This window comes from Palaemon carinicauda, chromosome 2 (genome assembly GCF_036898095.1).
Source record: "Palaemon carinicauda isolate YSFRI2023 chromosome 2, ASM3689809v2, whole genome shotgun sequence".
In the NCBI taxonomy this organism is placed as follows: domain Eukaryota; kingdom Metazoa; phylum Arthropoda; class Malacostraca; order Decapoda; family Palaemonidae; genus Palaemon; species Palaemon carinicauda.
The window spans coordinates 190,261,234-190,276,233 of record NC_090726.1 but is presented as its reverse complement, the minus strand read 5'-3'; the positions used below and the strand labels follow the sequence as shown (position 1 = coordinate 190,276,233).

General features: G+C 35.5%; 1 protein-coding gene across 3 annotated transcripts in view; it reads left to right on the top strand.

The window, feature by feature from the left end:
* LOC137628753 (uncharacterized) overlaps window positions 1-15,000 on the top strand; it is an 86,176-nt gene that overhangs the window by 52,784 nt on the left and 18,392 nt on the right. For 2 of the 3 annotated variants that reach the window (XM_068359950.1, XM_068359941.1), the window contains exon 4: window positions 5,751-6,055. In XM_068359950.1, coding sequence (XP_068216051.1) covers window positions 5,751-6,055 — 305 coding nt within the window. Of the gene's footprint in view, window positions 1-5,750; window positions 6,063-15,000 lie in introns of all 3 variants that reach the window. The other variant, XM_068359958.1, reaches the window with a different exon arrangement.

Here is a 15,000-nt window from a genome sequence, read left to right as displayed (position 1 = left end):
TCGCTGATTGGTTAGAATTATCTCGTCCAACCAATCAGCGATCAGGAAACTTTTCCGACCTAAAAGGACACCGCTGCGAGTCGGTGCAAATCTGCCTCGCTAAAAGAAATTGACTATAGAGTCTCTTCTACCCTTACCAAGTGGAAAGTAGCCACTGAACAGTTACAATACAATAGTTAACCCCAAGAGTGAAGAATATTTTGGTTATCTTAGTGTTGTCAGGCGTATGATAAAGAAGAGAATGTGTAAAGAGTAGGCCAGAAAACACAACCAAACAGCACTAGATTTTAAAAGAACCGTTATTATTATTATTATTATTATCATTATTATTATTATTATTATTATTATGATGATGATGATGATGATGATGATTACTATTATTACAATACAAACTACAACCCTAGTTGAGCAAGCACTCCAACAGAGAAAAATGGCCAAGTGAGGAAAGGAAACAAGGAAATAAATAAACTACAAGAGAAATAAAGAACAATCAAAATAAAATATTTCATATACAAAATATAACATTCTTAAACCTTTATCATCACCATCTTTACTGTTATCGTTATTAATATCAAGAATAACAAAAAAGTGAAAAAAACTGAAGTGAACAAAGACCGGGTTGATCCAAAGTCCCGAAACTCGCAGTCTCCAAAACTTGTAATCAAATTATCATATATATTTTTTTTTATTTTTTATTTTTTGTCTCCTGCGAAATTTCTGAAACTCCCAGAGATAGGAGAAGGAGAAAAAGACCAGGAACATAAACAGGCACTTGCATGGAGAGCTTTGAAGATTTAGGTTTATAAGTTAATATTATTATTGTTGTTATTATTATTATTATTATTATTATTATTATTATTATTATTATCATTATTATTATTATTATTATTAAAAGAAGGAAATTAACCAGGCCAAATATAACCGAGTTTTTATTATTATTATTATTATTATTATTATTATTATTATTAGTATTATTATTATTATCATTATTATTATTATTATTAAAATGAGACACACCAGCCCAAAATATAACAGATTTATCATTTTTATTATTATTACTATTATTATTATTATCATCATAATTAAAAAAGGAGATATACCAGCCTAAATATAACCAAGTTAAAGTATAAAAAGGCTTCTGTCTTTTACAAACAGTTTGATACCTCACTGCGGCTATTCCACTCAGCGAACCAAATCATTTCGCTAAAGGCATGGCATAATATTTCCTATTATATAAATGAAGGGTGTGTACAGAGCGAGGACAATTGGACTCCAATTGTGCAAGCAAAGCTGAATTTATATACAACTTCCACTGTTTGAAGGTTTAAAAGCCACTCATGAATGGCAGAGGCAAAGGACAGTGACATTGCCCTATCAAGCAACCTAGACTGACCATATTACATATGATCAGCAACCAAGGCCCCTCTCCACCCAAGCTAGGACCAAGGAGAGCCAGGCAATGGCTGCTGATGACTCAGCAGATAGCTCTATAAGGTCTCCCAAACACCCCCATCCTTAGCTCACAAGGATGTTAAGGTTGCAGTGGCCAAAGGAACTACCGAGTCTGAGCGGGACTCGAACCCCAGTCCGGCAATCACCAGGCACGGGCGCTACCTCGAGGTCACCGCAACCCTTAATCTAAGTGCAATCTCTTGCAGTGTAAGGATGACCATGTAATCCGATATGAAATAAATACGCAAATTGCATATACTTTACTAAATAATACCGAATTCGTGAAGATTTTTTTAAAAATATTCAAAAATTTTACCGTTTGTGTTCCTTGCTCTTTAACCCTGAAACAATAGTAGTCATCAGATTATTAAAACAATGGTAGCCATCAATTCCTGGCAATAGGCCAGATATAGTGTCAATAATTATATATACAAAAAAATTAATTGAAAAGATAGGAAATTGAATTAATTTTATCAATCACCAGTGATCATAAAAGACTTATAAGCACGCACATTCACTCATTCACTTACTCACACACACACACACACACATACACACACAGGAATGATTCCGAGATGAGTTTGCTAAACCCATGACCCTTATGTAACCTGGCTGCGACTGACCGCAAAAGCTAGTTACGAAGAGCCAAATCTATTGCCCTGTGCAATGGAGGTTAACAGAACCTTTTGCAAATGCTTTTCTGATGAATAAGCTGACTTAAGTCTCGCTTTCATAATTCATTTAGGACTGATTTGCTAACGTTGTTACTGATCTTAACATATTTTACAGTCTTTATTCATTACTTCTTAATAAATTTATTATTTTCAAAATTCCTTTCCTCACTGGGTTTCTTTTTTCCTCTTGATGACCTTGGGGTTGCAGCAGCCTGTTTTTCAATCAAGGGTTGCAGCTTGGCTAATAACAACAATATCATCATCATCATCATCAACAATAACAACAACAATAATAATATTAATAAAAATAATAATAATAATAATAATAATAATAATAATTCGTTCTGTCCACGGAACCTATTCATCTAGCACTTTCCGTCTCCACAAATACACACACACGTGCACGCACGCACACACACACACACACTATATATATATATATATATATATATATATATATATATATATATATATATATATATATATATATATATATATACATATATATATCATCCTTCTCACCAGACGCCAGGTAGGCCTCCAGGCCTGTCAGTCGTCCTGCTTCAAGAACTGTCTCCATTCTTGGCGATCCTCATAGAGCCTCATCTCATCAACTTCCCGCAAACTGAAGCCTCTCCTCTCTACTCCTCTCTCTATGTTTTGTAGCCATCTCAGTTTTGGTCTTCCAACCGGTCTCCTTCCTTCTGGTGTCCATTCCAAAAACCTTACAGGATATCGCTCTTCCTCCATTCTTTTGACATGTCCAAACCATCTAAGCTGTCCTCTCTCCACAAAATCCAGAATCCCCTCCACTCCCAGTTCTCTTCTAATATCTTCATTTCGTAGTCTATCCAGTCTTGTCACACCTTTTATGAGTCTTAAGGCTTTCATTTCAGCTGCTTGGAGTTGGCTTCTAGTTCTTGATGTTAATGTCCATGATTCATGGCCATAAGTCAATATTGGTCTTAAAATAGCTAGGTATATTATGGTTTTCACTTTGCGAGGTATGTTTCTGTCTTTCATTAGTGGGTAGAGCAGATACAAATTGTTACTGAATTTCTGAACTCGGGTAGTTATTTCCAGTTTTGGATCGTTTTGGTCACAAAACTCCACTCCTAAGAATTTGAAATTTCTACACTGTTTCAATGTATGACCTAATTCTAAATCTACGTTGTTTGGTGTTCGTGATAGGTGCATAATCTCTGTCTTATCCTTGTTGATCCGCATTCCATTTGCTGTTAAGATCGCATTAAAGTTGTTGACGTTTTCTTGGAGAGCTTCTGCGTTGGGGGCTATCATTGCGTGGTCATCTGCATACAGAAGGTTGATGATCATATCTTAAGCTTCGTCCTCGCCTCGTTCCCTCATACATTTGTCTAGGAACAATATAAAAAGAAGTGGAGAAAGGACGCTGCCCTGTCTTACTCCTGATTTAATTTCAAACCAATCTTCATTCTCTTGATTTGTTTTTACTCTGGATTTGATGTTTTGATAGGTGTTATAAATTGCTCTTTTAAGTTTCTCAGGGATTCCATAGTAAGGGTCTTTTAGGGCATCCCATATTTTCATTCTTGGTACTCTATCAAAAGCCTTTTCTAGGTCTATAAAAGCAATATATCTGTCCCTGTTCCATTCCCAGCTTTTCTCGAATATCATCTTGAGTGAGAAAATCATATCGGTTGTCCCTCTTCCTTGCCGAAAACCACTTTGCCATTCCCCCAGCTTTGGTTCAACATATCCTCTCAATCTGGTTTCAAGTATTCTTTCATACACACACACACACACACACACACACACACATATATATATATATATATATATATATATATATATATATATATACACACATTTGTGTGTGTTTTTTGTGAATGTATGTGTGGGTGCATGGGAGTGGTGGATATATGTATGTATTTTAACAATACCTCCAAATGCACTTTGAATTTACAGCACAGTTTCTCGGATTTTCATGTCAGATATTTTGACAGATATATAATTAAATAGTGCAATCTTTATTACATACGTTTTAATGATGACTGAGCAAAGACGAATTATACTTGAGCCAGTATATATATAACGATTAGAGATCGCGCAGCTACCAGAAACAACAACAAACTAAATTCCCTCTTCGAAATTGTCAAGACATTTAGGGCCATGAGCCGTCCCAAACACCCCTCGATTTAAAGCTCTTAGCAGGTCACTGTGTGTTTAGACAAGTGATTTTCCAAGGGGCACAGAGAGGGAAGGGCCCTCTCCCCTCACATTCATTTCCCCTCTAGTCGTACGCCCTCTCGCAGCTGTCATTTTCTCTGACGAATTGAGATATGCTTTTGTGACATGAGCGAGAGAAGGAAAAAAAAAAATGTCGTTTGAAAATCTCTAAATGCAATGCGGTCAATTCAATATATCAGCGTTAAAGTTGTTGTTGGCTGTGGCCTTCACCATTTAGCCTTTTAAGTTTGTCTGGTTGAATGATAGTGCCTTTGCAGTAAATTAAGCAAAACACACCACAAACACATACTAATACAAACACACACACACACACACACACACACACATATATATATATATATATATATATATATATATCTACCTCATACTTGGGATCGGACACTGGCCCCTTCTAATGAAAGGCCAGGTCGATACCAACCATACCACGAGAGGCCATAAAAGAAGTCGGAACCTAACTGCTAATCTGCAGTTCAGGATTTACGTGGCGAGACATCAGTCTCTTTTCAGCGAGTTTTCCCCGACTTCCCGGCCCACCACGTGACACAATTGATAGTAATTCATTCAAATTACCCCCAATTAGTCAATATGGATAAATATCAACACAACATAGTGTTCAAATAAAAATAAATTTCTACCTCATACTTGGGATCGAACGCTGGCCTTTCATTAGAAGGGGCCAGCGTTCGATCCCAAGTATGAGGTAGAAATTTATATATATATATATATATATATATATATATATATATATATATATATATATATATATATACTGTATATTCGATATAGTCATTAATCTCAAGTCTGGCTTATTATATCAGGAAAATACGATGGTTTTAAATATCTGATATCTAAAGTTAACAATCTCCCTTATGTAATAAAGAGCAAGTATCTGCCTACTCACACACACACACACACACACACACACACACGCACATATATATATATATATATATATATATATATATATATATATATATATATATATGTATATATATATATATATAAATATATATATATATATATATATATATTGTGTGTGTTTGTATGTGTGCATGTATGTAGGTATCCATATGCACGTATATATTTTTTTTCAAGTCACGCTCAGCTCTCACCGTCCATCGGGTAAGGGGAAGAGGGAGTAATCCAACCCTGGTGAGAGGTGAGGAGTGCGTTTGCATGCAAATCTATCTAAATATTTACCCGTCATTCTTGACGGGTTGCGTACACAATTATATAACGAAGAAAAAAATTACCTCTCGTACTTGCAATGCAATTTCACTATGATCTAACTCCATCATTTGTCTAGAATTTAATTAACCCCGTTGCAGCCATTAGAGTAAAACGCTTAATCCCATGCAATAAATAACGCAAATGTCTCCACCCAATCTATTGCAGTTAATCAACACGACGCAAATAAACGACGGCCATACTTTGAAAGTTCTCCTTCAAAGCAAACAAGAAGACAAGCCTGAGAAGAACCTCCTGGGAGAAGAAGAAGGAGAAGAAGAAGGAGGAGGAGAGGATGATCCGGAACCCGGCGAGGACGCCCGACCGCAAGTCTCAGGAGGTGGACTTCCGGGGACCTATATCCTGCACTCCTTCCACTTCCATTGGGGATCGGACTCCTTTCAAGGATCGGAACATCTGCTCCAGGGATGTGGCTTCGCTGGCGAAATGCATCTGGTGCACTTTAAGAAAAAGTAATAGGTTAACACAAAGAGGATTTTGCTCTCTTTCTCAACTCTGACCTTTTCTTGTTGGGGGGATTTAGTTGTTTTCTACTGAGAGAGAGAGAGAGAGAGAGAGAGAGAGAGAGATTGTTTGTTAGATTTTGAGTTTTCTGGCATCCTGACATCTAAGATAATTGACATATCATTTACAAATAAAGAAGAGAGAGAGAGAGAGAGAGAGAGAGAGAGAGAGAGAGAGAGAGAGAGAGAGAGAGAGAGAGAGATTGTTTGATAGATTTTGAGTTTTCTGGCATCCTGACATCGAAGATAATTGACATATCGTTTACAAATAAAGAATAAAGAATAAAGAAGAGAGAGAGAGAGAGAGAGAGAGAGAGAGAGAGAGAGAGAGAGAGATGGATTTTGAGTTTTCTGGCAACCTGACATCGAAGATCATTGACACATCGTTTACAAATAAAGAATAAAGAGAGAGAGAGAGAGAGAGAGAGAGAGAGAGAGAGAGAGAGAGAGAGAGAGATGGATTTTGAGTTTTCTGGCAACCTGACATCGAAGATCATTGACACATCGTTTACAAATAAAGAATAAAGAGAGAGAGAGAGAGAGAGAGAGAGAGAGAGAGAGAGATGGATTTTGAGTTTTCTGGCAACCTGACATCGAAGATCATTGACACATCGTTTACAAATAAAGAATAAAGAAAGAGAGAGAGAGAGAGAGAGAGAGAGAGAGAGAGAGAGAGTTTTCCAACATCCTGATATCGAAGGTCATTGACTCCAATATCATTTATAAATATAGAATAAAAGGAAAATCAATTAAAAGCCATAACAGCGAAGATGTCCTTGGGAGAGAGAGAGAGAGAGAGAGAGAGAGAGAGAGAGAGAGACTCTTGACCCATTTTATACTTTTTTTTTTTTTAACCAACACCCCTTCGTCTATTAGACCCATTATAAAGGACAGTCTAGATTTTAATCGTTACCTCAGCCTTCCGCAGGACAAAGTTCAATACTCCAGAGTAATATATCTCCCTAAATAGGCCTCATACATAAACTTTAGTGCCGTTTAGAACGACTATAGGCTCAATTCTTAGACTACAATTTATCGCTATCTACAATTTCCTTATCGTGTGGGTAAGTCCTTTAAAGTAGTTCAAGTCATTTTGGGAATCACTTGATCATGAAGAATAATTTTTAAAGCAGCAGTAGTAGTAGTTCTCTCGCTTGTCGGTACACTCATCCAAACTATTCAATCTGTTTCCTTATTTACTTTCGTCACGAGACTATTTTCCCTGTTGGACCCTTTGAGCTTATAATATCCTGCTTTTCCAACTAGGGTTGTAGTTTAGCTAATAATAATAATAATAATAATAATAATAATAATAATAATAATAATAATAATGTATCGCATGAGGATTATTGTCAGCATCCAAGTTCTGTACACCATTATATAATTATTTCCAAGTTACGATACAATCAATATAAATAAATATATTTATATATATATATATATATATATATATATATATATATATATATATATATATATATATGTATGTATATATTTGCTCATCAGATTAGGAAGGTACACTACCAAAAGGTAGAAATTACGGTAAAGAAAGAGAAAAAAAAAACGAGTCAATTCGAGAAGAATAATAACCCTGACTTATATCTACACCTGATGGCCACTTAAGTACATCTCTTCTATTGAATATGAATCATTGTCATGCGTTGGGGCCTAGGAGACCATTCAGTGTAGAAATGTGATTGGGGAGGGAGAGTATAGGCAGTTATCATTTGTACAGTATAATGAAAGAAAGGTGGTACAGAAGAAGGTTAAAAAGTGGGTGAAGGAATGGTAATAATACTGCATAACCTCATCAACCTAAACCGATTTTGTTCTCATGTTAAGAAATGTGATATGTATCATTGCAAAATTTATTAAGTATCATTGCGAAAACTATTAAGTATCACTGCGAAATGTATTAAATATCATTGCGAAAAGTATTAAGTATCACTGCGAAATGTACTAAGTATCATTGCAAAATTTATTAAGTATCATTGCGAAAAGTATTAAGTATCACTGCGAAATGTATTAAGTATCATTGCAAAATTTATTAAGTATCATTGCGAAAAGTATTAAGTATCACTGCGAAATGTATTAAGTATCATTGCAAAATGTATTAAGCATTATTGCGAAAAGTGTTAAGTATCACTGCGAAATGTATCAAATACCATTGCGAAAAGTATTAAGTATCACTGCGAAATGTACTAAGTATCATTGCAAAATTTATTAAGTATCATTGCGAAAAGTATTAAGTATCACTGCGAAATGTATCAAATATCATTGCGAAAAGTATTAAGTATCACTGCGAAATGTATTAAGTATCATTGCAAAATTTATTAAGTATCATTGCGAAAAGTATTAAGTATCACTGCGAAATGTATTAAGTATCATTGCAAAATGTATTAAGCATTATTGCGAAAAGTGTTAAGTATCACTGCGAAATGTATCAAATACCATTGCGAAAAGTATTAAGTATCACTGCGAAATGTACTAAGTATCATTGCAAAATTTATTAAGTATCATTGCGAAAAGTATTAAGTATCACTGCGAAATGTATCAAATATCATTGCGAAAAGTATTAAGTATCACTGCGAAATGTATTAAGTATCATTGCAAAATTTATTAAGTATCATTGCGAAAAGTATTAAGTATCACTGCGAAATGTATCAAATATCATTGCGAAAAGTATTAAGTATCACTGCGAAATGTATCAAATATCATTGCGAAAAGTATTAAGTATCACTGCGAAATGTATCAAATATCATTGCGAAAAGTATTAAGTATCACTGCGAAATGTATCAAATATCATTGCGAAAAGTATTAAGTATCACTGCGAAAAGTATCAAATATCATTGCGAAAAGTATTAAGTATCACTGCGAAATGTATCAAATATCATTGCGAAAAGTATTAAGTATCACTGCGAAATGTATCAAATATCATTGCGAAAAGTATTAAGTATCACTGCGAAAAGTATTAAGTATCACTGCGAAATTTATTAAGTATTATTGCAAAATTTATTAAGCAGCATTGCCAAAAATAAAAATCTATTGAAGTTAAGCATCGACCACTTTGTAATTTGATTTTGTAAGAGCTAATATTTCCAAAAAGTTTTTTTTCGGGAATCGGTGTATTGGTTAATGAACAACTAAATCTTTAGCTAATAAAGCATGACGTGTTAGTTTGAAGTCAGGTAAGCATAACTCTAAAATCAAACCGTTGTTCTCTAGTCTTGGGTAGCGCCATAGCCTATGTACCATGACCTTCCACTTTTTAGGATTAGAGTTATCTTGCTTCAGGGTGCACTCTGGCACGCAGATCTATCGTATTTCTCTTCCTCTCGTTTTTTTTTAAGTTTTTATAATTTATATTTGAAAGATCTAATTTAATGTTGTTACTGTTCTTATAATATTCAATTTTTGTTGTTTATTACTCCTCTTGTAGTTTGTTTCCTTTCCTCACTGGGCTATTTTTCCCTGTTGGAGCCCATTGGTTTTATAGCATCTTGCTTATCCAACTGGGGTTGTAGGTTAGCTTGTAATAATAATAATAATATACGTTAATGATTAGATATTGAACGCGTGACAGAGGCCAAGCAAGGTTTCGAGATTTTCAATAACACTTTAAAATTCCACAGTGCTTTTATACTTACAAGAAAATGCTACTATTCGCGGTTATAAAAAACGTAATCTTATTCGGAGATTCTTCGTAAAAAATATATTGTTCTCAATCGCATTTCAGTAAAATACAGGCGACCGTAATTTTTCCATACTTTGTTTTTATCTTTCGTGGGTTGCTGACCGTAATATCACTTCTTTACGTCAATATATCCCTTTTTAAAACGGTAAATGTCTGGCAATATTTATTCCAGGATTTTTACTATTTTTTTAATGCAAATTTTTAACAGTTATTAAATATCTTGACGCTTGTTCTTGGAATTACGTCACAAGCCTGATTATTTCAGTCTCGAAATAGGAGGGAACCTTTGTAATGGAGAGGAATACTTGAAAGAAAAGTCATCAACGGGCATCTCTCTTGCCTTGGAAACCTGAAGATCCCACTGCATAATTTGATGAAAATCTATCAAAAACCTTCTCGTTCAATCAGGAAAGCTACCGTCACCTTTAATCTTGAACCAGTATTCTCAAAGGTTTAAAGGTTTAAAAGCAGCTCATAAATGACAGGGGCAAGGGACAGTGACATCGCCCTATCGAGCAGGACAATGCCCTAGAGACTGACCATATATACATATGATCAGCGCCCAAGCCTCCTCTCCACCCAAGCTAGCAATAAGGAGGGCAAGGCAGTGGCTGCTGATGACTCAGCAGATAGACCTGTAGGCTCCCCCAAACACTCCCGCCCCCATCCTTAGCTCACAAGGATGGTGAGGTTGCAGTGACCAAAGAAACTAACGAGTTTGAGCTGGACTCGAACACCAGTCAGGGACGTTACCATATCGGCCATCACAACCCTAATTTAATAAAAAGCTAGACTGTTTATCAGTCCTTCACAAATGACTCAAAATGAATCGCTATATTTTCGCTGTTGTGTAACGAATTCCTTGGCAACATGGCATGCACTATTCACAAGACTTTAACATTTCGTTTTAGACTGTGACCTAAAGTGACATACTTCCAGTTTAAATAATAAGAAGGTTTACACAATTTATGAGGTCTTTCGGGCGAGGGGGAGGGGTCAGGAGGTATGAATCATTTGTAAATGGATTCCACATCCTGTCCGGAGGACTCAAGAACCCTTTTCCCCACTGGCACCTAAATTCTCACATATTGCCTCAAAGTGCCACAGCCTTGTGCACCATGTCAACAAATAGGATTAACCAAGTGAGCGGTTAATCTCTTTGAGATGATTGTTTAAAGTGCTTCCCTAAGGATAAATTATGCACTGGGTACAGACACTGTGACTGAGGCGAGAGTCAGGACTAACTTTTGTCATTGTTCGACAGTTCCCTACAGCTAGGCCTTTTATATACTGATGATGCTGTCATTATGACTGACATTCCAGAGGACACCGGACTTACCGATAAACACAAGAGAAACTGTAGCCATAGTACATAAAAGTAGACCAAATCAGAATGATCTGGAGACAATAAATAAAGCTTTATGTGATTTTGGTCTGCTAAGGGACAGAATTTTTCAGAACAGATACCTGATATTGACCACTAAAATCCCAGTATATAAAGAAGCATGTATCTCAACCCTTCTCAATGCTGCGTGAGTCAGGACTTAATATTGATGACATAAATCTCAGGCAACTGGAACATTTTCACATTTCTTATTTGAAGAAAAATATGAACCTCACCTCGAGAGATAGTGTTTCACACAAGAGATTCTAAAATGGAAAGGATGTATAAGCATAGAAGCCATGCTAGCCAAACGCAAGCTACGAAGGTGTTGGCAAGGTATGCAAGCTCAAGATTGGCCTGGTGATCCACAGCAATGCACACACAGAAGACGAAAGTAGTGGCACCACGTCTGAGAACTATTTACACTAGTTTTATCATCTCCTAAGGAACTTTGATTGTCGTCATAGGTAACAATGGACTGCTATCTTATCAGCTCTCATTTACTTCTTTATAAATGGTTTCTTCTTCGGTTAGACAATCAAATCAACTGTTGTTGTTCTTCTTCAGCAACCACAAAAAATATTAACTTTAACACAATTCTTTCTCTCCATTTGATTTTTCACACTTCCATATATCTCCATATGGCATACGTGCATGTAAATTTTACGATTCCATTCATAACATTCGCAGTATACACATAAACTTATTCGATTGTATGTGCGAAGAATCTCCACTATGAAATAAAGTACAAGGGTCTGGCTATATATATATATATATATATATATATATATATATATATATATATATATATATATATATATATATATGCATATAAATATATATATATATATATATATATATATATGCATATATATATATATATATATATATGCATATATATATATATATATATATATATATATATATATATATATATATATATATATATATATATACATATAAAAGTGCGTGTGTGTATTTCTTTCTGGCCACACTCAGCGGCATTGGCAGACGTATAACTCCACGGTCTCTACCCGTCCCTCAGGTAGGGGGAGAGGGAGTACTTATACCCTGGTGTGAGGGGGTGCCCCGAGAGGTACACTCAGAAACCACAGTCTTCCACAAATTGCCAAATTGCTGTAGTTAGAAAAGGGAAAGGGTTGAATATGTGCGTGTGTTTGCATATGTATCTACATATTTACCCGTCATGTTTGACGGGACGCGTACACTAGTATAGTATATTACTATATCCTTGCATTTTCATACAGTATACCAAGATCGCAATAGGCCTACTGAATGTAATACCCAAGGATGTCTTACAATAATATTACCCAGTTTTTACCCCATTGTTATTCAAGTCACGCCTATGGGAAGCCAATAATCCCTTGCCTCGGCTGTTTAAAAGAGTAATGAAGCAATTACCCATTAGACGAATAGATATTTATGATGATGAGATTGTAGTTTCATCTCCCAATTTTTCATTATGGTACTTTTGGGTCTCATTAGTTATTTGTTTACGTCATTTTAATATTTTATGCACGAGGCGTTTGTTTGTTGTTGATGCCTGTACTGGTTTGGGAACATTATATATACATATATATATATATATATATATATATATATATATATATATATATATTATAAGTTTATATCAAACTATACACAAACACACACTGATATATATATATATATATATATATATATATATATACTGTATATATATGTATATATATATATATATATATATATATATATATATATATATATGTATATATATATATATATATATATATATATATAATATATATATATGTTTGTGTAATTATTTCTACCAAAGCTACAATCCTGGTTGGAAAGGAGGAATACTACAAGCCCAAGGGCTCCAACAGGGAAAGTAGCCCAGCAAGGAAAGATTTAGGGAAATATCAAATAAACTACCTATAGAAGTGATGAATAAAGATTATAAAACCAAAATATACTGATATATATATATATATATATATATATATATATATATATATATATATATATATATATATATGCATAGTTGGCAGAACAAATGAGGTAAACAATGTGCGACTAGAAAATGCAGAAATTATTCTGTTAAAACATTCCCATTTCCCAGTAGTTTCTCATAACAGTAAAGACTCTAATTAAATCTCCAGTTCTCTACCATCAAATGTAATTATGATTTAGATTTTAGATCATCGTAGGAAGCAAATCCTACTAGAAAACCGCTCATGCCGTCTAGCGCCCGAAAGTCTATTACTTGCAAAGCTTCAACATTCTGTTGTGGCATCACGATGTCCCATGACCAACCACCAGGGAGCTTACACTATATTCAAAACTTTAAAGCCCGCGCATGAATGGCAGTGGCAAGGAACAGTGGCATTACCCTGGCTAGCAGTACAACCACCTAAAGACTAATCATAATGATCAACGCCCAAGCCTCCTCTCCACCCAAACTAGGACCAGGCACGGCCAGGCAATGACTGCTGATGACTCAGCAGATAAGACCTATAGGCTCCCCCATGCTTAGATCACAGGGATAGGGAGATTGGAGGTTGCAGACACTACAAGAACTATCGAGCTTAAGCGGGATTCGAACCCCAGTCCAGTAAATCACCAGGCAGGGACGTTTCCAAAGGACTACTGCAAACCTTTGAACGTCTAGGCCGCTCATGAATGGCAGAGGCAAAGGACAGTGGCATTGCCCTGGTTAGCAAGATAATTCCCTAGACTAACCATATATGCATCTGATCAGCGCCCAAGACCCCTCTCCACCCAAGCTAGTACCATGCAGGGCCAGGCAATGACTGTTCATGATTCAGCAGATAGACCTATAGGCTCCCCAATACTTAGCTCACAAGGATGGTGAGATTGCAGACCCAACAAGAAATTTTCTAGCTTGAGCGAGACTCGATCCCCAGTCCGGCAAATTGCCAGGCAATGAAGTTTCCAATAGGCTACTGCAAACCTTTGAAAGTCTTTTCCTGGCAGTGTTGGTAATCCTGATTCTAGTTTGTATTGGTGATAAATGGTGACACGAGCCTTTCCAACACCATGGTCCTCTATCTATAGTTTTTTTTATCTGAACTGCGATGTTTTTTGTAGATATTTCCGTAAGATGACTTCACCACTATTTGTTCACTATTTTATCTTGGTTCTTTGTCCTTAGGTTTTGTACATTTATATATGGGGTCGTTGTCTCCTATCTGCTTCACTATAAATCGTTCATTGTTTTATCACTACCCTATATCTATCTTCATCGAATGCGTGAATAGGCCTACGTCTTATATTATTTGGATCAATGTTAGTAAATGCTTGCTCGCTCATTATACATGCTCTATAATAACAACAACAAAAACAATAATAATAATAATAATAATAATAATAATAATAATAATAATAAAACATATATTTTGAATGCTATAATCAAATGCTAACGAAGAAAATATCAATCTTATAGGACTAGTCTACGGTATCTCCCAAAACCAAGATTTTTTATCCTTTCCTCAAGGGCACTGAATTGGTCAACATCCACGGCAAACCTGAGAGAGAGAGAGAGAGAGAGAGAGAGAGAGAGAGAGAGAGAGAGAGAGAGAGAGACTTTCGTTTACCAAGAGTGGTCCAGAGGGAGTTGTTCCGATTAAAGAAACAAATAGAGAAAGAGCGTATCTTTGACATGTTTAATTCCCACAAAGCATGATGGATCTCCCAAGTTCTAGGATATCAGGATAAGCCATATATACGAGGGAGAATGGTATTAAAACAATAACTACAGAGAGAGAGAGAGAGAGAGAGAGAGAGAGAGAG